A 23,810-nucleotide genomic window follows, 5' to 3' on the forward strand; every position below is an offset into this window, starting at 1 on the left:
ATTTTTCTGCAATGCTTTACCTCCCCAAATTGTAAGATTAAATATAAAAATCTAATAGGAATTTATGCAAAATATATTCTTGCTTTTATGCCAAAGTCAATAGTTTTCTCCAGTAAGTATAATTACATCAGAAATCTTGATATCAGAAGTCTCTCAAGCTATGACATAGACTCCAGGCTAAAGTAATGCATTAAACTGGACAGCGCAAGCACAGAATTTCTATTTGAAATATCTCATTTGCCAATTCTTTACACTTCTTTTCTTTTAAAAAATTAGACATTTATCTGCCCAGAAGACCAAGAGCTTGCAAATCCAGAACTGCTCTTGTAGAGGTTTTCAAAATGCTCTATGGGTTTACACTCAAGGCACCCACGAGGGCTGTCAGCAGTGCTATCAGTTGTATTATTTTAAGAGGAAAACTCTGCTAAGGAGTTCTCATTCTTAGAGCCCAGTAGAGGGAGCTTTTGGCAAACAATTAAAGTCCAAAAGTGAAGAGATTCAAAGGTTTTCTTCAAAGCAAAAGCAATGGAGGAATACACACACTTGAAAATAGACTTTAACATAAGCTATAACTTAAATATGGGAGAATCTTTAATTCCTAATTTGCCCAAGTTCACTCTTGGAACCCCTGAATTTATATGACATGATAACATTGAAATGGAACCTCTTTATTTCTTTAATGTCAAACCTTGGCTCCTACAGACTTTCTGTCTAGAGTGCAAAAGACCAGACAGACTAAAGTCACAGTTTATGAAATGCAGTTCATTCAAGAAATGAAACTATATCTTGGTCAGCAGAGAACACAGAGTAGTTCAGTAATTAAACTGGCTTTTTATTTTCCTTTCAGCAATAACTACTTCTGCAAAAAAAAAGACAAAAAAAAGAATAAGTATCATTTGTATAATACATTTTGTTTGAAAGAACATTCTCTGTGAAAAGAGATTCTTATCCTTGTAGATTTTGTAAAAAAGTTGACAGTTTAATTCAGTCTGACAAAAGCATTGTGAAAATCTGCTAGGCCATGCACAAAAAGTATATCCCACTATTTATCAGTATTGTTAACGATAATGATTATGGAGTGTCCATTCTACCACAATCTATCTGTCTTATTGAGTAAGATTTTGCAAGATTGGTTTATTAATTCAGTCTGTCAAATGAAAAGCCACAGCTGTACTGAAAACATGGTTGGTCACCAGATTTTTTCAGATGAATAAAAAGGGAGTTGTGTTTTTTCTTTCTTATATGTAAGCAAAACAAACTGAATGGAGCTCTCAATTGTCAGACTTTACTTCTGGCTGATATGTCAGTGAATAGTGAATGCCATCACTGGTAGCCCTTTTATCACAAAGTAATTGCAGTAGCCCAAATTATATAGCGTAAATTTCAATAGGAAATTCAAAAAATTATTTTTTTAGCTGAAAAACATGTGTCATAAATCATGTGTTTTCGATCATGCTCCATTTAATAATTATTAATAATTATTACCAATTATATAATTTGAAAAGTAGGACCTGAAGGGATATCTGTTAGAACATAGTTCAAAGATATTGTTTGCTTAGTTACATTTTAAAACCTAAAGCTGTAAATTCTGTTCCAGATGGAACTGAATGTGCATATGAATTTGGAAAGCTGAGCAATGTGTATTTTTAGCTCAAATTAATTCCTTGCTGTTTAGAAAAAATAAATGACTATGGCTGCAATATACGATGTATTCTGTTTTGCTTGGGGTTTCAGCTGCTACAGAGGTGTCCTTCTCATTTGATGTTGGCAATGGACCTGTGGAAATTGTCGTCCGGTCTCCCAGCCCACTCAACGATGACCAGTGGCATCGGGTCAATGCTGAGAGGAACGTCAAGCAGGCCAGCCTGCAGGTGGACCAGCTGCCCGTGGAGGTGCGGAAGGCACCCACAGAAGGACACACGCGCCTGGAGCTCTACAGCCAGCTCTATGTTGGTAAGATGCAGGCATGGGAGTGAACAGGCTTCACTCTCCGATACTGAGTTCTCATTGCCTTGTGCCTTGTCAGCAGCTGGGAGTGTAGCACGTGATGTTTCCCTCCTGAAGCACTTGCTTGACAGCACTCTCACAAAGAAAAGCATCTCCATGATTATAGAAATGAGATAAGTAAAATAAAAAAATTTGATGCTGCTAACTTGGCATACAATCGTATCACACAAATGGATCAATTTAGTCCAGCTGCTTTCTGAAGCTGCTACTCTCCATGCATTTTGGATATATTATTCCAGCAGTGCTTGCATTTCCTTCTCTGTTAGCGCTGGAGCCGTGAAGTGCAGACATGCTGCATGCCATTAGCTGGAATCATATTTGCATTAAATTATAAACAAAGAAGCTTTTTTTACTTCTCTAGATATCTGTCCAGAGGAGAAGAGCTGAGCAGGGAAGAGGAAAGAACGTTACCTATTTTTTTTTTTCCTTGTTAGCCAAGGTTCAACAGATGAAATAATTTCTCTGGTAAATAGCAAACTGTCACTGCAAACTGTGTATGTGTCACCAGATGTGCAGTCATTATTAACAAGCTCAGATTCACCTTTACTGCTGACCGTGATCCCTGTGAAAGGTGGTTTCCAAACAGCTGAAATATGATGTTTGTTTAGAAAACCTTTCTAAAAGTCTTAACCTTTTAAAGGAAACACAAAGGGTTTTGCTCTAAACAGGAGGAGCTGCACAGTTCTTGGGGAATTGCTTATAGTCGTTAATTGTTAGAGGTCGTTTTGAATTAACTGGTACTGCTCCAATGTTCAGAAATATTTAATGTTTGCCTTGCCAAGAAAATGTCTGAATCTGCACCAGATATTCTTTCTGAGTCATACCCTTTTCATATAATTTGGTGACTGGGCACACATCTCAAAAGAGAGGGACTGATTTAAATTCTTGCCCTAAGAACAGGCAGACAGAGAACTGATTTGAGATAGAGTACCCCAAATGAACATGCTGAGCATCAGACTGAATGAGAATTATTTTGGTGCCTTCTGTTCTACTGTCAGGAGGATAACTATCTATTCCTTGGGCCAAAGAGAGTACATGAGGGATGATAGTGGGCTAGGACATTCATCAGGAGGGGAAAGAAGAGATTTTGATCGTTTCTCACCACCACCATGTACATTAGTTAATATAGAGTAGAAATGTTTCAGGATGCCACTCCTCTGGAGTTACCCAAATTGTCCATTTACCACCCTGCCCTTTGGAGCATCCTACTCTCTGTGTCTTTAGTCCAGTTCCCCACCAGGTAAATACCATTTTTGATGCTCTGCTGAGGTGATTTTTCAGATTTCTTCAGGAAAAAAAGGGGTGGACTCTGCAGCATCTGCAGTAGTGCAGTAACCTAAGGATGTGAGGAGGATGAGAAAGAGTGAGAAGAACTCACTGTCATTTGCTTGCATTTTTTTAAGTTTTTTGATTTTTAATCCAGGCCCAGACAGTTATTTGCTATCTGAAACCACATTTTCAGCAGCTATTAAGCAGAGAATAAATTTTTAAAAAAATGCAGTTCTTAGTGAGTGCTAAGAAATGTCATCCCAACCCAAATTTTCAAATGCAGTTCTTCAGTGTTACTTCCTTCATCCTGTATACAGGCCACTAAACATTATACCTGATGCTGTTTGGAAATGAGCATACATATTCCTATTGCATCTTGAGAGTGTGGATTTTACCCAATTCCCCATCTTAACTAGAGAAATTTGGCATGACTTAAGATATTATAGCATTATTATTAGCATCTGTTATCACTACCTCTAACCATAGGGAACATAATGCTATATCTTAGCTGTAGATGCCAGCCTATTGCTTTCATTGTTTCCTCTAAAAATCTTGAAGTTGAAAAGAAATTAAGTCTTCCAGGCAGAGGACTGGAGTCTTCAGAAGTAATCAGCCAAGGCACCTACCATATGTACTTGTTTTGGTATGGTCTGAAAGCTTACATTTTTGTTCGTTTGTTTTGTTTTCTTGATGGTTCATTAGGGCATGGCAATTCCTTGGATTTTCAGAGAAGCCACTTCTTTCCAGCTGTCCTCACAAGCATCCCATAGAACAAGTCCCCATAGAACACGAGCAATAACATCTGTGCAGCGCAGTCCCAATGCTTTGCATTCCCTTTCAGGTGCTGCTGGGGGCCAGCGAGGCTTTCTGGGGTGCATCCGTTCACTGAGGATGAACGGGGTGACGCTGGACCTGGAAGAGAGAGCAAAAATCACACTGGGGGTGAAGCCTGGATGCTCTGGCCACTGCACAAGCTATGGGATGTACTGCGCAAACGGCGGGAAGTGTGTCGAGAAGTACAACGGCTACTCCTGTGACTGCTCCGGAACGGCCTACGATGGCCCGTTTTGCATCAAAGGTAAATGCCTTCCTGCAGGGGACACGGTATGAGGAAAGAAAAAGCACAACAGAATCAGTGCTTCAGCGCTTATTAACTAAACAAGTAAATCCTGTTTAATACTTCTCACAATCAAGTCAAATTATACTCCCAGGGATTTATATGCGATGATTTAAAACCACATGTCTCATTAGTGATAATGTATGTTACCTATTTAAATCAAAGAACACAACAAAATTAATCAGGAATGCCTTTACTCATAGCAGCTGTACCCCACAGTCCTGAGCTATGGAATAATAAATTCCTACTAACGTAACGTAATGTTTATTCCTTTAGTCAAATATGAATTTAAACAAAAGCTATCCTGCTTTACAAATGCACCCAGAGATAAATAGGGGTTGAATATTTTATAAACTGGGGAAGGGATGCAGCATTTGGATTCAGATTTTTTTCTATTCATAGCCAGATGATACCCTTTACTGGATCAAACTGGGTTAGAAATTGAACTTGTCAGGTTAAGAGAAGGTGCAGAGCTCTTGCATCCATGTTAGTCCTTGGGAAATGACAAAAGCATGGACTGAGTTGTCAAAATCAATTATTGTTAAGAGGCTGTTTTATTATTGACACATCTGCCTACATAAGGGAGAGACAGGAAGGACAGAGAGTTTTTACATGCTTAAAAAAGGTGTGGATCAAGATGCTTATTTATTTCTGTATGGTTTTGTTTATTTTGACTGGAAAGATTGTAACAAAATAAGTAGTAATGGGAAATACAATTTCTCAAATGCCTGCACAGTTTGAAGATATTGTAGTCATTCATTTCCTTTGCATTTCATGGGATATTCCCATTATATTCTCCTAATTTTGTTTTCAGCACTTCAAAGAAATTCATCATATTTTTCAGAGGTGGTAGTACTTCTTACCAGCTTTCTTTCACTGTGTTCTAATTGGTATCCAGTCTTTGCTTTTCCTAAGCATTTCCAAAAACTGCCTTGCAGGGAAAAAAAAAAAAAAAAAGAATGTTTCTCATCTTAAATACCTTTGTCATTAAAGGAACTTCTAGTTTCATGAACTGCTCTTCTTCTACTTTAAAGTTACCCACCAAACCGGGACTCCTGCTGGCAGGTTGAGTCATCAGTGACCAAATACCCTTAATCATTTCCTCACACTGGTAGAGAAAAGCTCCTCTCCTTTGGCATTCTGCTTCCCAGCAACTTCATAATGTCTCGTCTTTTCTAAGACATGCTTGGAGGGTTAGCTTGAGAATATCCAGACACTGCTCCCTTCCAGCCATACTTAGAAGAAACTAAGAGGCAGTCGTGTATTTTCTTCTGTACTTCAGCCTATATTCACCTTCGTTTTGTTGTATCAGCTTTGTCCATGGTGTAAATAGCTTATACATCGGAACAGTCTCTTCTGAAAGCTAAAAAGTCTTTTTCACATCCCCAGATATTTTGATGAATGATTTTTTTTTATAAATTCCAGTAAATGTGATATATTTTCAGGGCAGTTGAAGGGAAACATGATTCCTGCTCTACTTAATGGCTTCCACTGTGCTTGCACACCAGAATTTCATCAAGTTTCAATATGCTGTGTTGCTTCAAAGACGAACATAAAACATGTCCATCACCTCCATGACTGTAGCTCTTGGGAATTTGAATACAGTGATCTTGGTTAATTTAGCAAATGCTCTAAAGAGTTTGATATGAGCTGGGGAAGAGTGGTAATACACATTTAGTGTTGCCCTTCTCCAGTGCAGTTATGTCTAGGAGAAACGCATTTGGGTAGAAACTCTGTCAGTCTCTTTACAGATGATGTGTCAATACACTGAAAAAATAAATGCTACCATACTCAGTGACTTTATTTATTTTACTCTCTTTTACTGAAATTCATCATGCTGATTTTTTCTTACATTTTTCTGATTCTCATAAGGAAAGGTAAACCCTAGACTGATCCCCTAAACAAAAATAGCTGTAAGCTAAATGTTTTATTGTTCCAGGTTCTGAATATGACAAGATTAAAAGCACCGTGAGGTGAATAACTGAAAACCCACATATTGTTTTCATGTGAGTGACTTCATGGGGCTTCTCTGTAAAAACAACCAGGTGGCAACAGAATTAAAGTAAAAGGATAAATTAAACATGAAATAGGCAGTATTTGTAGCATTCCATGATAAAAGTAATTACAAAACCTCTGAAATAAATGATGCTTACAATTAGATCTTCAAAACAATTCTGTTTCAAGCCTGTTAAATTTTATATTGTAAATGTAACTTGCATTTAGCCTTTTAAATTCAGTAAACTACTGCAACATCTTGCAAATGTTGCCAAACTTCTGATGTTGTTGATGAAGAGGATCTTACCTTTTATACCTAGTAATAGTCCCTGGAATCTTACAACATAAGCCCCTAGTCCATAAGGCAAGACTAGATATCTTTATTAGAACTAAGAGAATCACAATTTACAGTCAAATAAATACTGGCAAAACTGTAGACTATATGTAACAAAATTTGTTGGTGAAGAGCAGGGACCTTTCACATCACATACCACTTCAAGTATACATCAGCTGTATACCAAATTTACACAGAATAGTTAAGGTTGGAAGGGACCTCTAGAGATCATTTAGTCCAACCTTCCTGCTCCAGAACAGACACCCAGAGCACGGAGCACAGGGTGGCATCCACGCAACTTTGGAAGATCTCCAGAGAAGGAGATTCCACAACCTCCCTGGGCAGCCTGTGCCAGGGCTCTGTCACTCTCACAGGGAAGAAGTTCCTCCTCACATAGAGATGGAACTTCCTGTGTTGTAGTTTGCACCCATTTCCTCTTGTCCTGTCACTGGCCACCACTGAGAAGAGTTTGGCCCCTTCCTCCTACATTCGCCCTTCAGGTACTTATACATATTAATCAGATCCCCTCTCAGCCTTCTCTTCTCCAGGCTAAACAGGCTCAACTCACTGAGTCTCTCCTCATACGAGAGGTGTTCCAGTCCTTTAATCATCTTTGTCGCTCTCCGCTGGACCCTCTCTAGAAGCTCCACATCCCTGTTATACTGGGGAGCCCAGAGCTGCCCCCAGTACTCCAGGTGCGGCCTCACCAGAGCTGAGCAGAGGGGCAGAATCCCTTCCCTTGACCTACTGGCAACAAATTTACCTAAATGATATTTTTACACATGTGAATGAAAGTATCTCAACTCTGTTATTTTGATTAAATTTTTTATTAATGCTTCAATATCTTTCCTCATTCAAAAAGTACTGAGATTTCTTTAAAAATATTTTTGAAGAATATGTTCTCTGTTTTCCAGCAACTCTATTCCTTAAAGAAAGGGCATAGTTGAATATCACTATGTTACTATAATATTACTGTGTCACTTATGATTTTTACTCATATCACAATATGGATTTGAATACTGTGGTGTTTAGTGAGCAGAATGGTGATGGCAAATACGTTTTCCATAGCTAGTGATGTTTTGTGGTAGCCTCATCAGATTCCGTAATCCCTGGCCGGCATTACGAGACACCGCTTGTGTCCCAAGCAATATTCTTTGGCACTTGTGAAAATAGAGAGTTGGGCTCCAGCAATGACCGCAGAGCAGCAGCTGGCATTGCAGGGAGAAGCGATGCCTCCCTGGTGGTCCAGGTCTCCTTAGGAGAGACCTTACAGATCACCGGGGCTCCTAGGGGCCTCTCGAGGGAATGCAGGTGGGGTCTAATTCACGATAAACAAGACTATTTTCCTTTGTTGCCCATGCTAGGAATTCACTTAAACTGTCAAGGAAAAACATGGTTAATGCTTTGCACTAGGACTTGAGTTTGTTGCTTTTATTCCTTTGAGTAAATTTTCTATCCTGAGTGGGTCTGTCGGTTTGATATTCATTAGAACCAGACTTTTAAAATCATCACGTTGCAATCAATAAGAGATGTTTCAAGAGAAATACAATACTCAGCAGGAGGGAAGGGTAGTATAAAATGTCACCTTTGATTATACCACAGTCTTGCCCTCCCACTGCATTTAATTTGCCACAGGAAGCTTTTTTTAGCCAAAAATTTTCTGTCAATAGTTGTCACATGACTAGTCCCATGCATGGCATGGCCAGCTTCTGGGGGTCGATTCCACAGATGTAACATAGAGATAAGCACTAACAGAAAAAGCAATAGGAAAAAGCTAAGCATCATTGCTAGCAGGAAATCACCCTACAGTTGTTTGTAATTAATCAACATATCTCAGAATAAAAGCAGACCTTGCATAATGTGGATTTTTTTCTGATAATATCTATCCTTAGAATGACAAGAAACTGTGTTTTCTCCAGCCTGATTAGCAGCAGATGACACGTGATTAATGTAGTAGCCTGAAAATTGCATTATTTTTTTGTAAGAACAAAGTGAGAAAATGCAGCCTGACATGTATTCTTACTTTATTTTAATTTTGTGTTTGGGGCATTTACAATTGGCTTCAATTCTCTCAGTATTACACTGTTCTGAGAAATTGTTATGAGGAATAGCTGCAATGTTTCTGCAGCCCTGCAGATTGCTTTCTGACCTTTCCCTGTCCTTTGCTTAATCATAAATTCTCTCTTTTTTCCCACATCTGTCCTCCTACCACCATAAAAGCATTTCTGAGAAGATAATTAATTTTCTTTTATAAAACAAACCTTCTCCTTACTTTAAACCAAAAGTACTGAGGTTCAAATGCCAAAATGGGTTATGTTGAGCAAGCGGCTGCACTGTAATGTAGGGCCCTCCCTGGGGAGAAAGAATTCTCGCTTTGGGCATTGAGGATCACCTTTAGGAATGAGAAATGCCCACTACTAAGGCAGCCTAGCGAAAAAAAGAAAAGAAGAGCAAAACATTAAATAACTGGTGTTTGACTCAGATGCCTTCAGGTGTTCTGGGAGAGTAAATTCAAAGTTTCTCACTATCTAAGCAGTTGCTCATTTTTTGTGAGCAAACATGAAGTGGAAGAGCACAGCATATATACCTTTTCCTCTAACTCCTTATGCAAACCTTATGCTATGCCCAAATTGAACTCCTTCATGTCTATGTTTGTATTTGCTTGAACCCTGAAAGCGCTTCAAGTAACCTTGTCACAGGCAAATTTCCATTCTCTCTCCCTACCATCTCAGCCTTAAAGAGGAAAATGAGTCTTTGATTTGGCTTAATGCCTGCTAAAACGATGACCATGTCTGCCCTCTCTGCACAAAATCTCACAGACTGACACTTGACCACCTTCAAATTCTGCTCTGAGTACCCTCATTCAATTCCCTTTAATTTACTGATTGCAAATACATTTCCTTTCTTTGCACTAAGTAATTAGAGGTGGTTATTCCTGTGGTTTAAGATAAAAAAATTCATTTTTCATTGCTTACACCCCAAGAACAGGCTTTCTTCTGCTCCCAGACTGAAAAAAAAAAAAAAAAAAAAAAAAAGAAAGTGCTATACACAACATGATCATGGTCTGATAACCAAAAGCTGCATAAGTTTTCTCTGGGTTAGGAATGTTGGGCTCGCAAGTTAGGGAGTCTTATACTCCCTGGCCTGAACCCTGTAGGAGGTCAAGCTTTTCTACCTGTGGATCAGACTTCAGGACTTCCTGAACTCTGCTGAAAATTAACAACTACTTTAGATCTACTAAGTATAGATATTTACACACTAAAAATAATTTATTTTTTATAAAACTATCCCATTCTTCTGTCCTGTCAATACTGCCTTATTAAATATGTACCGCTTGTGCTCCACTACTTTGAAAATTGCATTTCACTTAAGTTGCAGGAGGTTTTTTTATTGGAAAAATATTTTTAATTTTTTGTTTTTATACTAAAAAACACCTTCCCTACACTATTTACAGATCTCAAAAAGAAAGAACCAGATTGTAAACTGAACTTCCCAGTCTATCATCGATCCATAATACACTTCTAATAAAGTGCAGGGATTTCTTATTCTGTATACAGAAAACAAATAAATAAGAATAATAACTTGAAAAAAACTTGGCTCAGAAAATGTGATAAGCTTTCAATTTCTTTGTCAGCTAACTGTAATAGGCCTGCTCTCATGTCATTACTCACTGAATACAGATATTTTGTGAGAGATGAACGGATAACCTCAGCAACACTGTTGACTGCTGAGTGCCTGAAGGAAGTGCACAAGGAAATGTCAGAAAGTTTGTACATGTATACCTGCATGGAATATTTATATTCTGGTATGCTATTGAAATATTATTGGCATCTTGCAAGTTGGCAAGGTATTTCTCCTCACAGCAACTCTGTGGTACAAAAGAATGTTGCTATTATGGTAATATAGAAAGCGAATGAGATAAGGGAACTGCTCACTTTTGAAGTGGATGCCTGTGGCACAGGAAGGTGTTGAAGACAGACCTCCCCATTGAAAGTTGTCACTCATACTGTGATGCAATACTGTGCAATTGCTGAATGCCAGTCTCTAGTATTTCTCAGAAAGGTCTTGCAAAACTGTGAGTTTTTCTTAGAGTTTACCTGGAAAGCACCTCCAAGGACCTACTGGAAACCATGAAACCTGGTCTGGTGTATGTTTGATGTTACAGTTTTCTTCATCCATATTCTTCATCCATATTTGATGGGGTTTTTCAACTATTATGGATATTTGCATTAAAAGGGAACTGAATTTTCATTTAGATTCAGCAAAGAATATACAGAACAGGTTGCTGTGCCCTTTCTCAAAGCCTGCTGTTGAGACATTACTTCATACTGCTGTAGCTAGAGATTACATATATCCACTACATGTAATCCACACTAGCGCAGAATGAGCCACAACTAAGATTTGAAAGACATTGCTAGGCTTTTCATTGGTGTATAGATAGCGGAAGACAGAATAAAATACACTTTTATATACATGTAAATATATAATACATATTCATGTAAATAGGAATTATATTATATTATATTATATTATATTATATTATATTATATTATATTATATTATATTATATTATATTATATTATATTATATTATATTATATTATATTATTATAAAAGGCTATTACAGGAGGTTGTCTCCCTAGACTCACCATATGTGTAATGGAGGTAGAAATATTGGTTCCTGCAGAAGATACTCAGAGCCTCACTTCGGTACACTGAATTGCTTCCTGGACAAATCTGCCTTTCGACATTGATTAGGGATGCTTGCAGGTTCAGTGAATCACATGGTGTAATCCCATCTTCCATGGCACTCATCCAGTTCTTCTGAAGTTATGGACCTCAGTGAGCTTGGGTTCTATTAGTTTCGATAAGCAGTTGCTGCATTTTGCTATTCTACTCTACCCAAAAAATGAAACGTGCATCAAAAATGATTATAGTGATGACAGCCCAAGCAATAGCATTGATGCACAAGACCTTTAAATCACAACTTCTCAGTTTCAGAAACTAAATATTGTAAGTCTGAGAGTAACTAAATGTTAAGTGAGTCAATCATCTAAGTAATATGCATTATTGTCTTCAGACCACTCAAATAAATTCTCAGCAGTTGTGGGATTCTGTCACTTTTCTGATGCCCTATGGTCAGGATGTATCTCAGCAAATAGTCTGAATCTTTGTGACCACATCCTGGAAGTAGCTGCAATTTCTGGTGCTCTCCAGCACGATTCTTAGCCACAGGCCAGACAAATCAGTCTGTATTCAATATTTATGACCACATAAGAAATCAGAAAAAGAGCATAAAAATGATGAATGAGAGCGGAGGTTTTGTTGCCTGGGCTGTCTAAATTGCCCTAGCAATCTCTGGGCAGGCACCAACTGTGTGAATGCTTCCAGTGAATGTCCTTGGTTAGGAATGGAGGCTGCTGCTCTTTGTGTTCAGAAGTCTATCCAGGCAAAACAAAGCATTAAGCACTGGCAGATGGGATCAAGAGCAGTATTTTTAATTCACTGTATGCAACTGTGGCTAAGGTCTGGGACTCCAGAAAGGCTCTAAGCAATCATTTCAGTCAGATTTGTGAAATGAAGAAAGAATCTTTCTCTGCTGCACTCTTCATATGTGTCTTGCCCAGGCCACATAGTCTTCAGAATTTTGTCTTCAACTCCTGAGAGACAGGGATTTTATCCCAGCACAGTATTATCTACCATTAATGAGACTGCTGTGAAGGCCTAGCTGTAAAAAGTCCAGTAATACCCTGGAAGTCCAGTAATACCCTGGAAGTAACAAGTACTGTGTTTTCCTTCTTCCCCGGATGAAAGGAGACACAAGCCAGATCTTGAATTTGCTTGGAAAAATGTGCAATGAACCGTTTTCAGACAGTGATGACCATGCTAGCACAGAAGACAGATTCCACCTTTTGAAGTGCCTTTCTTGAAAAGTTGCTATGTTTAAATGGCTTCTTTGTGTAACTCCACAGAGCTATTGCTTCTTTATTTTTTAGGAGTAATATCCTGTACTTGATTCATGACAAGAGAAAGGTGCGTTTTTTCCTCTCCCCATTAGCGGCATGGAGCCAATTCAGTTCTAGTAGAGAGCACTGACTTCTGTGTCTTTTATGTGTGTCTCTGGACAGAAAATTTTTACAAAACTGTGTTCAGCCAAACCGCTGCCTAGTCATTCCTGGCAATGTTTTTCACAGGTGAAAAGCAAAGTAATGAAGAAATCAGTTTGTGACTGAGTATAGGCTAGCAGAGTCCTTATAGCTACCCAAGGAGAAAAGATACTGACATTTCACTGATGTCAAATAGCAGCAAAGGAGATTCAGGCACCTACTGTATTTTCTTAGGTCTACAACACACCTCCAGAAATGTCATGGTATTGTTCAATTTCTTATACTTTGCCTCCAGTGGAATTTTTGGAAGAAATGGGTTTTGTTGCTATTTGGCTTTTTCTTCCAGCCTTTCTACACTCCTAGTCCAGGACATAATGAGAGTGTGTAAAAATAGCAGAGTGGGAAAGGGATGTTGAGGAGCTGACCAATGCAATCAAACTCTCAAAATAGATTTTTCAGTTATAGGTGCATTTATGTTATGTGTATGTTAAGTTTTGGATCTGCTTATGATTCATCATTCTTCAAATTGAAACCAGATAGATTTGTAAAATGTGTACAGTTCACACTGGGGGTACACATCTTGCTTGCCTGGATTTCTCTACAAAGTTGGTCTAACCTTTTTGTATTTGCAAAGACTGTCAACAGAGCATGACCGCACTGCATATTGGTTTAGAAATATGTGCTGCCATCCAAAGAAAACAGATTTGCTTCCCTCACATTCATTTCTTCAAGGCTTTTGTCTTGAAAGGGCAGTTTGCAGAAGAAACCTTTACTATGCCTGATCTCCTGAGTCTCTTCTTTTCACATATCTTGTTTGAAATACTCCCAACGAAAGCAGAGGGTGGTATTGTGGAAACTTGCTCTGCATATCATCAGCAGCACTTCTGCTTCATTTTAGCGTTCATTTTATCCAAATGTTTTCAGACACTTTGAATAGTTTTCTGAATGAAGGATTTTGATATTCCATCTATCAGTTTAACAAAGATGATTTTTTTTTGACTTCCAAATAGGTAATTTCTTCACTGATCACTCCTCAGTTCAATATACAGAAGATCATTTTTTCGGTGTTTCTAAAATTTTCTGACATTTCTAATATTTACCCAAGTCTACTCCTATGTGCTGCTGAGCATGGTATAGTCCTGTTCCAGCAGAGATGTGTAGTTCATTCAGGAAAGGACCTTAAGCATGAGCTTAATGATTTTGCTGAGGTGGAACTTGAACGGATTCAGTATCTTGCTGATGAGGGTCTAATTTATTCACCCAACCAAAGTGAACTGCGTCCTTGCTCTTAAAAGAAGTGGCGCACAAGTGAGGAAGATTTTAAGGTTCATTGAAATAGCTTGTACACTTGTAATAGCACAGCTCTATTGGAAATTACTTTCTTGGCATAAATCAAGTTAAACTTACAGAACATTCTTTACTCTCTTGTGAAATCTTTGTGGGAAAAAAATCTTACCACTTCAGACAGTCCTATTTACTTTAAGCTTTCTTAGTAGTCATAAACATTTAAGTAGCAATTAATAACATCTATAACTGTGGGAAATGCATCCCGCTCTTGCCCTTTCAGCCTCGCAGCAAACCTCAGGTAGGAGATGAAGTTTCCAGTAGTCCCAGCATGAAAGGCAATGGGAAGCGTATCAGCGATCAGTCCCACAGATTGTTTCCTAAAATGCAAGGCACAGAGCGTAGCCTGGAAGGGGAGAGGATTCAAATATTAAATTGGCTTTGGTCATAAGTGCTGGATATAACCAGAGTCCCTGCAGTGTCAGGCACTTCCTCGACCTCCTCCACTTGTTTAGCAGCATTATATGTGGTGCAGCATCTGCTAGAGGATCCACTTGTATATGTTTTTTGTTGTTGTTGTTGTTCTTGTTTTCAAAATAAAGCTATAAGCAGAGATTGAAGAAGAGCAAGCTAGTGGTAATAAAGGTATTTTTAAGCCAGTCCTGCAAATATTTAGAGCTGTGTTTTTAAATACTACTGCTTACCTTCAGCACTACTCCTAACAGCAGAAGGCATCAAAGTTTTAAAGAAGTATTTTCAGGGGAGGACGCTTAACTTTTAATCCAGGAGTACTGAAGTGGATCTACTGCAAAATATAGCTGTTAAACTGAATTACCTGTTCCATAACTCTTTCAAGGTGATTTAAGATATCTCCTATAAAGTGACAGTGATAAATCTATCATAATGATCAAATTATTTATAGAACCTTGGGTCTACAATGCAAGTAGTTATTTTACGTGACTTCACAGTGACAATGACCATTATATTTTGAGTTTTGGAAAACTTTTCTGTGGTAACAGGAAATCATACAACTTTTCCAGCACTAGAGTTGGCAAAATTCTGAACAGGTGCATCAATAAAGTCTATGGTAATACTACCCATCTTCTTATATTTTGTCTGCTCAACAACTCTGAATAAAGTCTGAAGACTCATTTCTGACTTGCCTTGTATCACCATACAACTCATACAATCAACATTTTGCTTCATGTTTTGTGAGGAACCATTGCTCAGAATTGTGTAAGGTATATGAAGACCCACAATGCAGAAGGAGAAAAAATGAAAATTTGTTTTGATAAAGATCATATGATGTCTTTTCAGTGGTTTAGATGAATAATTTGGTACCAGTCAGTGCTGGATTTGCATTTTTAAATTACTTATAAGGAGGTACTAAATGACAAAAGATTTCTTTTCTTAAATAGTGGTCAGCTCTAGGAACATTGCTCAGTGGTCAGCTCTAGGAACCATTTTATAGACATTACTGATTTGCTGCACTAATAGTATTTATACATTGTTCTTGATAATGAAGTATTCTTAACCATGCTTTCTTGTTTACACTTGCATATAATTTAAAATTTCCTTTAATGATCTTGTCCTGGATAGAAAAGCCTATATAGCACTCCAGTGTTACTAAATAATGACTGTCTTAGAAAAAGAAGTCCAGTAATCCATTAGAAGGCTGTATGCCACACAGCTTTGTTTGTGATGGCCTTAGGATGCTGTAACAGTCTCCTTTCACTGCAAGGATGTTAGTCTTGCGTTAATGCGTTCAGTGTTAAGAAGTAGGAAGGACTGCAATATTAGGAGAAGTAATAGCAATGCTTTTTCAACTGAAAGTATTAATTCTGTCAAAAGTTGTTTTATTTTCTGTCAAGAGCATTGAAACTTGACTTCTGTCTCAGAATGACTTGAGAAACTTAGGCTGCTTAACAGCTCTAGGGAGTTATAGTTCAGCTATCGCTTACCTTATTCTCCACTATAAGTCAAGCTCCCTATTTACCTCTGTTAAACTACCCTGCTTATGCAAGTCACTTGAAACATTGTACTAGCAATGGATAATTTTCTAGTGTTGCAACCAATCCTATCTCTAATTTTTATAAGAAAACAACAAAGAAAGCGTTGTGGTCTGCTGTGTTGATACGAGACAAAAGGGGGGATTTCTGTGGGACCCAAAGGGAAATCCTCCATTGCTCTAGGGATTCAGTTACCCATCAATAAAATGGAGATATTGCTTTTCATCTTCCCTGAAAAAAAATGTGAGGCTCCAGACCTAAATATTACCAAAATACTTGAAAAATGTTGCAGTAGAAGCACATACAGATTAGTACTGTTCAGGTCCAGTAGTAATAAGTTTTATGAAGAAAGCGTCAACAAGTTCAGTTTCTATTTTTTTTCTCCTTATTTTCAAGATGTTGGGGCATTTTTCGAAGAAGGAATGTGGCTTCGTTACAACTTCCACTCCCCAGGGACCAGCATGAAGGACGTAGTTAGCCGGACACTGTTGAGTTCTGCAGACCATGAGATCACAGTGCCAGACCTCAGCTTGAATAAGGAAGAGCTCAGCTTCAGCTTCAGCACCACCAAGTCCCCTTGCGTCCTATTGTACATCAGCTCCTACACCCAGGACTACATGGCAGTGCTTGTCAAGCCATCTGGTAAGCTACTGCTCTGGACTTTTTCTGTTAAAGGCATTGCAAATAATAACTTTCAGTAAAGCTCTGGACTTTCTCTTCACCCTAGTGATGTGAAAGCAATATACATTCTGTTTCACTAGGTTTTTTGAACTGTTCAGTTCAGTGCAGTTGACAAAACAGAAACTCTGGTATAGCAAGCAGATCCACAGAAGGATGGAGAGAACAAGTAGGTATGTACATATAGGCATCTGAATAAATACTTCAAAATTATAGGTCTTGTGACAATGTCACAGGTATTGTGAGAGATGTTAGGTGTCTAGCTCTTCGAAAACTCTGCCTAACTAATGAGATGGTCAAAATAATGGGATAGCATTATTTTTAAGATCCTCGAATTGTTATGATAGCTGAAGGTTGTTTTTTGTCCCACTTTCTGAGTATTAAAAACCTCAAAATTCCAAACAGTGAGTTAATGTCTCATGAAAATCATAATTTAGATAATTTCCACTCCCACTATCTTCTATGAGACAGATTGGTGAGAGTATTCCTTATGCCACATAATGTTCTCCCTTCATGGGGAAGAAAAGAGGTGCATGAAAGAAATTCCACATCAGACATCCAAACTAAAACTTTCCAGGTCTTGGAGTGCCTCTTTGAGTCAGAGTATTTCGGGTTTCAAACAGTAACAGGATCTGCATTTCCCATTTCAAAAAGTGTGCTTTTAATGCAACATTAAATTTTGCTATGAAAAACAGATGCTTTGAGCAAATAGACATGGCTTTATTTATAAAAACAAATGCCTGAAGGACTGTCATGAATATTGGTTAACCACTTCTGACTAAACTTCTCTAATAATATAAGCTGCAATTTTATTTTCATTGTATATTATCAAATTTCCATAAAAGTCCAGACAGTCACCCGTCAAAAACAATTAAATTTGAGAGAAAGAAAATCTCATGTGTAGATTGTAATGTCACTGTTAATTTGTTGTAATTCCAACTTTATTGTATACTTACCAATAGTTTAGAAAACCTCATGCCTTGTGTCACTTTTAATTTTGAAGAATTTTACTGAAGAAAGAGTAATAATCTCAACCACGTAGTACTGCTGATTGTGTTAAAATGTGTAACTTGTCAAACAAAACTTCTCAGACAAATCTGTTCTTCACTAAATTCTGCTATCACAGAGGCCAACTCTGATTGATTTAAATATAGGTTTAAATGTAGAACAATAGCAGCCATATGTGAAAATCAAGAGGGAAAATACCTGGTTAAAAAAAAAAAAAAAAAAAAAAAAANAAAAAAAAAAAAAAAAAAAAAGATGCACATATCTTAAGGGTGCTTTTCACATTTCTTTCACTAGGGACTTTACAAATTCGATACAACCTAGGAGGCACCAGAGAGCCATATAACATTGACGTTGAGCACCGGAACATGGCGAACGGGCAGCCCCATACTGTTAACATCACGCGGAACGGAAGGGACATAGTGCTCCAGGTAAGCGGACACCCAAGGCTTTTCTGGTGCCATCTGGATTATTGTTGCAGTTCGCAGTGCCTTCTGTTTTGATGACCTCCTTCCCCTGAAGGGATCAACGCAATTTGAGAAACAAGAATCTAGCTGGGGTGCTGCTTGCAGATCATATTCCTAGGAATTAGCATAGACCATTCTCTATCCCTATATTTTCAAGCTATGTTGTTCTGAAATGCTTATTCTTGTGTGACCGGAGCTGAAGTGGAAGCCAGGACTAACACGTGAGCTGTTGTAGATGCCTTAGGGCATCAGAGACATCTGGGCTGGTAGATGACAAGGGACTTAGGCTCAACCTCCATTACTGGAGGAGCAGCCAGGATACTCCGTAGTATCTTAAACGGCCCTAGACCCCAGTGTATAGACAACTAACTGCCATGCTGCAGGTCTTGAGTCTGCAAATAGCATATCTTCACATTTAAATTTACCCTGAAGTCCAGGGCAATTAGAAGAAATCAGAATTGCTGCTCAAGCCTGCAAAGATGAGCAGATGCTAAAGTGTTTGTATCACAGGAGGTCTAAGAGAGAGAGACTACTTCTGAAGGTAGACAGCTCTGGCCTACTTATTTTTTGGTACAGCACTGACAGAAACTCCATCTCTCTATCTCAGTTTACAAACCTTTGAAGTAATGTAACACTATTTACGTGATCAAGAGAGTCTCTGCAAGAAGCAGTCAATGTTTATAGACAGTTTCTCTCTGTGGTCACTCCAGTGCTATTTCTGTTCCCTGGTTGTTACATCTGCAGACACGAAGATGGCAGCAGCGTGTTGGTGAAAGAGACGGGTGGATTTGGATGGATTAATCTGGATTTGATAGGTCACAAGAAGCAAACAAAACCCAATAACAAACAAGGTATAAAAAGCAGAGATGTCCTTGGGAAAAAAGCCAAAAGGTGAAGGATAGTATCTGTCACAGTATTATCTATCTCAAGATTAAAATAGAAGCCGAGCAGTTGTTTTTTCCTCCCAAAACGAAACTTTGTCTGTAGCTCACAGTATCTAACTGAGAATTTCAGATTTCAGAATGAAGTTTTCAAAATATCTGAAAATGTTTTCAAAAATTCTGAAAAATATATAGGTAGATGATTCATGCAAACATTTTGCGGGCCTTCTGGCAGGAAGGCTATTGTATTTTGATGTATGCATCTTGTATGAAAAATTTGGACTTACTTCTCTCATATGAGTCCTATAGACTCAGATTTGGCTGATTTAGACAGTTGTTAACTGCATAAATGGTTTGCCAAAGGAATTAGGTCAAGTATCTCGCCCAGTTGGAAAATACCAATAGAGTCTTGTGTCAACTCACCAACACTCAGTGAATGACTTTATTTTCTCTCTTTTTTTTTTTTTTTTCCTCCAGTATTGGGAAGCTGCCTATCTAGGGCTTTGAAAAGCCAGAAACATTTTGGTTAGTGTTTTTCGTGTAGAGTAAAAATTGCTTGGAGAACACAACTAGTTTAGGTAGACAGAAAGCATGCATTTGAGGCTTATTAAGCTAAAGGGTCTATCTGATGTACATACAAGGTTAGGGAAAGTAGATGGGTAAGAAAAATCCTTAAGTTCTACTATTGCTGTGCTAAGGGGGGAAAAAAAGAGATTTCTAAGAAATGCATTTTATTCTCCATAAGGAAGTTGATTTTGTAACTTATATGATTATTTTGTAAATAAGAGAGCTGATAGGAACAGGGATGGATCTGTTCTGTAGATAGTTCACTTGAAAATGAGTGACTTGCTTTCAAATATAAACGTTTTGTGATATTTGAAGATACAGATATGTTAGAAATACAATTTTCCTCAGTATCAGAGGACAATTCATAAAGTATGAGTTTCCTCTTGAAGATCTGAGCAACAAAAATTTGTGTAGGTTTTGTTTCCTGCTAAATCTTTCTCCAACCTGCTGAGCATCTGGTTTGCTTGCTTTTAAGACAGCTTACTTTCCAGGTGCTGTTGCTTGCACTTCCACATCTCCATGTGGCATAAAAATGTCACAAGAAGGATTTAATTCTCATCAAAGCTTCTGTTCAAAAGCACTCAGTATTTCTGAGATACTAAGAGCTAGTTCATACCTCGATTATCTTTCTCTTTAACTTACTGTAATAACACTATAGTGCCAGAGAAATCTGCAGTCAGGCAATAAATTGCTACCATATGAACTGTGTGAACCTGAGGTTTAGCATGGTTCTCAGATGTTTCATTTCTATATAAATGCAGTAAAAGATTCATTATGGGGACTCTATGAAACCTCACCCATGTTGTAGGACAGGAGACAATTGACTACCTGCATAAAGTCAGAGTTACTGTCCGATCACTCACAACATGAGTCAGGCTTTGAAATAAATATAAAAATACATAAAAATACCAAATTTATTCACAATAGAACAGCATAAGCACAAGAACAAATATTTGGCATGAATTTTCATTAGAAATATATTTTATTCCTAAAATGCTAAGATAGTTAAAACCAAAGGTAGTAACAAAGACTGACAAAAAGGTGTTGTAGTTCAGATTTTTTTCATTCATTGACTGCAGGCAAATCAATAATTAGTTCTACGTTAAATAACAAGCTCCCATGTGTGAGATCAGCAGTTTCTCAAGGATAAGATTAAGGATATACAGTTGCTTTAGGCTCCAGGAATACAAAATGACATTAATTCAGAAACAAGGATCTTATCTTTTGTTGTTTCAGTGGGGCAGGCAAAAATTTGCTAGTTAGAATTCCTCTCTCTCACCTCTTTTGAAATACCAAATACTAGTAACCATGGCACACCTCCAAGGCTGTATTAGTTCACCTGTGGATAAAAAAAAAATACAGCCTGGCAGATGGGAATGTATTATCCTAGTAAATGACATTTCAAGAGCTGAGCTTTAGGTCATGTAGGGCAAGTTTTATTTGGTTTGACTTCATTAAAAGGTTTAATGCTTCAGCAGGGTATTTTCCATATCATAAAAAACAGAGCACGCTTTACCAAGTTTTCATGGCTGATTAAAACTATTCCCACATCAATAAAATCTTCTTTTAAGAAAGCCAAGGATAAAAGTCTCCCTAGAAGAGATTCTGATCTAAAATCCACTGAAGCAAAAGGAATGGCTACCATTCAGATTACCCTTTAAGAGCGGTGGCAGTTATATGCTTAGTATAAAATTCGCTCCTCATGCTTCTGTATGTGTCCCCATAGCAAAATGAGGATGGCGTCTGGATCACAGGCTGCCTTGCTCTACCTTCCTTTGCTATTTATGTTTCTGCTCCATTGCACAAAAGCCATATCAGCATTTTAGAAAAATAAAAATGTGAGGTGCTTTAATTTTCAACAGAACAAAGTCACCTAGCACACTTAGATGTGGACCTCTCAGCTTCCTTAGGTGTTCTTGTACAAAGAAGTCAACAAACCTGCAGTTATTCATACTTCGTTTAAAGCCATTTCCAGAAATCGATTTTGAATCACAGCTTCCAGTGTCCTCCAGCTCAACAGTTTCTGCAGTTTCTGCAGAAGTACCACCCAGAGCATTTCATAAAGCTTAAATGAAAGCAATTTCAAAGCAATGGCAATGTGTCTGCTGATGAATCCAATCAAATCTATTTCACAGTTGTAATATCAGAATGTTTTGGAAGTCAGTTGCTCATACTAAAATGTTTTTCTTCTTACTTCACCCAGATTCTTACTTCAAATTTTCTAGATACTTAGAATAAAAGGAAGAGACCCCTTTATAAACAGCTCCCTTATGAAAATTCCTTCTGAAATCAAGCAATCTCTTAACCGAAACCCACTCTACAAGATAGTGTTCTTCTACAAACTCTATCTTGTTCACAGTAAACTACTCTTTTCTCAGGGAAGCAAAGTATACTGTCATCTTGGGGACACAGATAGTCAAGTTCCAGTCTCACCCGAGATCTGTATGTTCACAAAGTGTTTGCATGATGTTTAACTTGAAGATGAGCTACTAGGCATCTCCTCCTGAAAAGGCTTAAACCAGAGTGACTTCCACAGGACTCCACTTTCCCAAGCCCACCCAGGACAACTAGCAGTAGCCCATGCCCATGCTCAGGAGGCCATAGTCACAGTATCATCTCCATTCTCAATCAGTATGAGTTTGAGGCTTTCCGGAAATTTTCACCTGTTCATAAGATTCAGTAAAATTCAGACAAAATATTTGCATAGTTCTCCCTTTTTTTTTTCCCAGTACCATCAAAGACAAGCAGTGGAAATATCTAGCTCCTGTTAAAAATGATAATCCTTGAAAGATTTGCCCTTGATCCAGCTAACATGTAGAAGAAACAGATTTTTTTGCAAGTGCATTTTTTATTGCCATTTTGAACTCTCCACTATAGAAATAACATTTGCAAATGCTTGGATGCTTAAATAATATTTCATACAAAGTTAATTCAAAACTAAACTGAAATACAAAATAATAAGTTAAACGTAACAGCAATAAAATAAAATAAGTGAAGTGGAGCAAAGCAATCTGCGTATAGCCCTAAGCTTAAATGCAATGAATATATCAAAGATTTTTGTAATTGTAGGTTGAATCTTTTTTTTCATTACAGGGAATGGCAACTTTCTCATAGAATTCAGTGAGGCTACTGCTTCAACTACTATGATTACTTTGCTATAAAATTACACCTATTCTCCTGTTTCATATATTTTTAAGCCTGAACTGAATATGATCACTCTGTTTGATCTTTTGCTTAACCAAGGCCATAAAATTTCACCAAATGATTTTCTGCAACTAACCCAAAAAGTAATGATAACAGTATAACATATTCTGTAGAAAGGCATTCTATCTGGCTTTAAAGATTTCAAATGATAGAAAATTTTGCATATTCTTTGGCCATCTCTCCCAGTAAGTCAGTATCTTTCCTGTTAAGAGTGTGCACCTAATTTACAGTTTTAATTCTGCAGACTTCAGCATCTAACTTCAGGATCTTTATATTCATGCAAGATAGATGAAAAAAAATTGTTTGGTGTTTGATGTCATTGCCTTCCATGCTTTCACAGAGATAGTAATTAAAATATCTTTTTGCCTTTCCTGTTTTAAATACTCAGGACATTAACCATGGGTAAAAACACATAAGCTATAGTTAATACCAATGTAACCGGAAGTTTTTCCATCCAAACAAACCATTTTTTTATTCTAGCAAGTTATTTCTATTACACTAAATGGATATTTAATAAATATCCAGGCAGTTTTTACTTTAAAGAAAGAAAAATGGAAAAATCCATTAATAGCAGAGGCCTTCCTGCTGAAATGAATTATTTAAAATCCCTGGAGATACTTTATTTCTGCAATGTATTGCCATTCTGCAATGACAATGTATTTCTCAAAATGCAATAGAAAGGCAAACTCAGACCATTTTCTAGGACTGAACATACATTACATCTGCATGTTTAATGCATTAGTGCTCAGTTTAGGCATAGCTACTAAGCATTTGTTCTGAATGAGAAATCATAAGAAAATGTCTTTTGCTCAAGTTTCAAATGTACATTTTTTTTCATGAATAAGTGACTACATAGAATAATAAAAAGCTGTTCATAGGAGAATTTT

General features: G+C 37.6%; 1 protein-coding gene across 1 annotated transcript in view; it reads left to right on the plus strand.

The window, feature by feature from the left end:
- The window catches only part of CNTNAP2 (contactin associated protein like 2), a 432,568-nt gene that overhangs the window by 350,670 nt on the left and 58,088 nt on the right, over positions 1–23,810 (plus strand). The window contains exons 10-13 of the mRNA XM_026033686.1: positions 1,735–1,953; positions 4,118–4,354; positions 16,518–16,763; positions 18,102–18,235. Of these exons, the coding sequence (XP_025889471.1) occupies positions 1,735–1,953; positions 4,118–4,354; positions 16,518–16,763; positions 18,102–18,235 (836 nt within the window). The remainder of the gene's footprint in view (positions 1–1,734; positions 1,954–4,117; positions 4,355–16,517; positions 16,764–18,101; positions 18,236–23,810) is intronic.

This window comes from Nothoprocta perdicaria, unplaced genomic scaffold (assembly GCF_003342845.1).
Source record: "Nothoprocta perdicaria isolate Ctin4 unplaced genomic scaffold, notPer1 scaffold_131, whole genome shotgun sequence".
NCBI classification, from domain to species: Eukaryota; Metazoa; Chordata; class Aves; order Tinamiformes; family Tinamidae; genus Nothoprocta; species Nothoprocta perdicaria.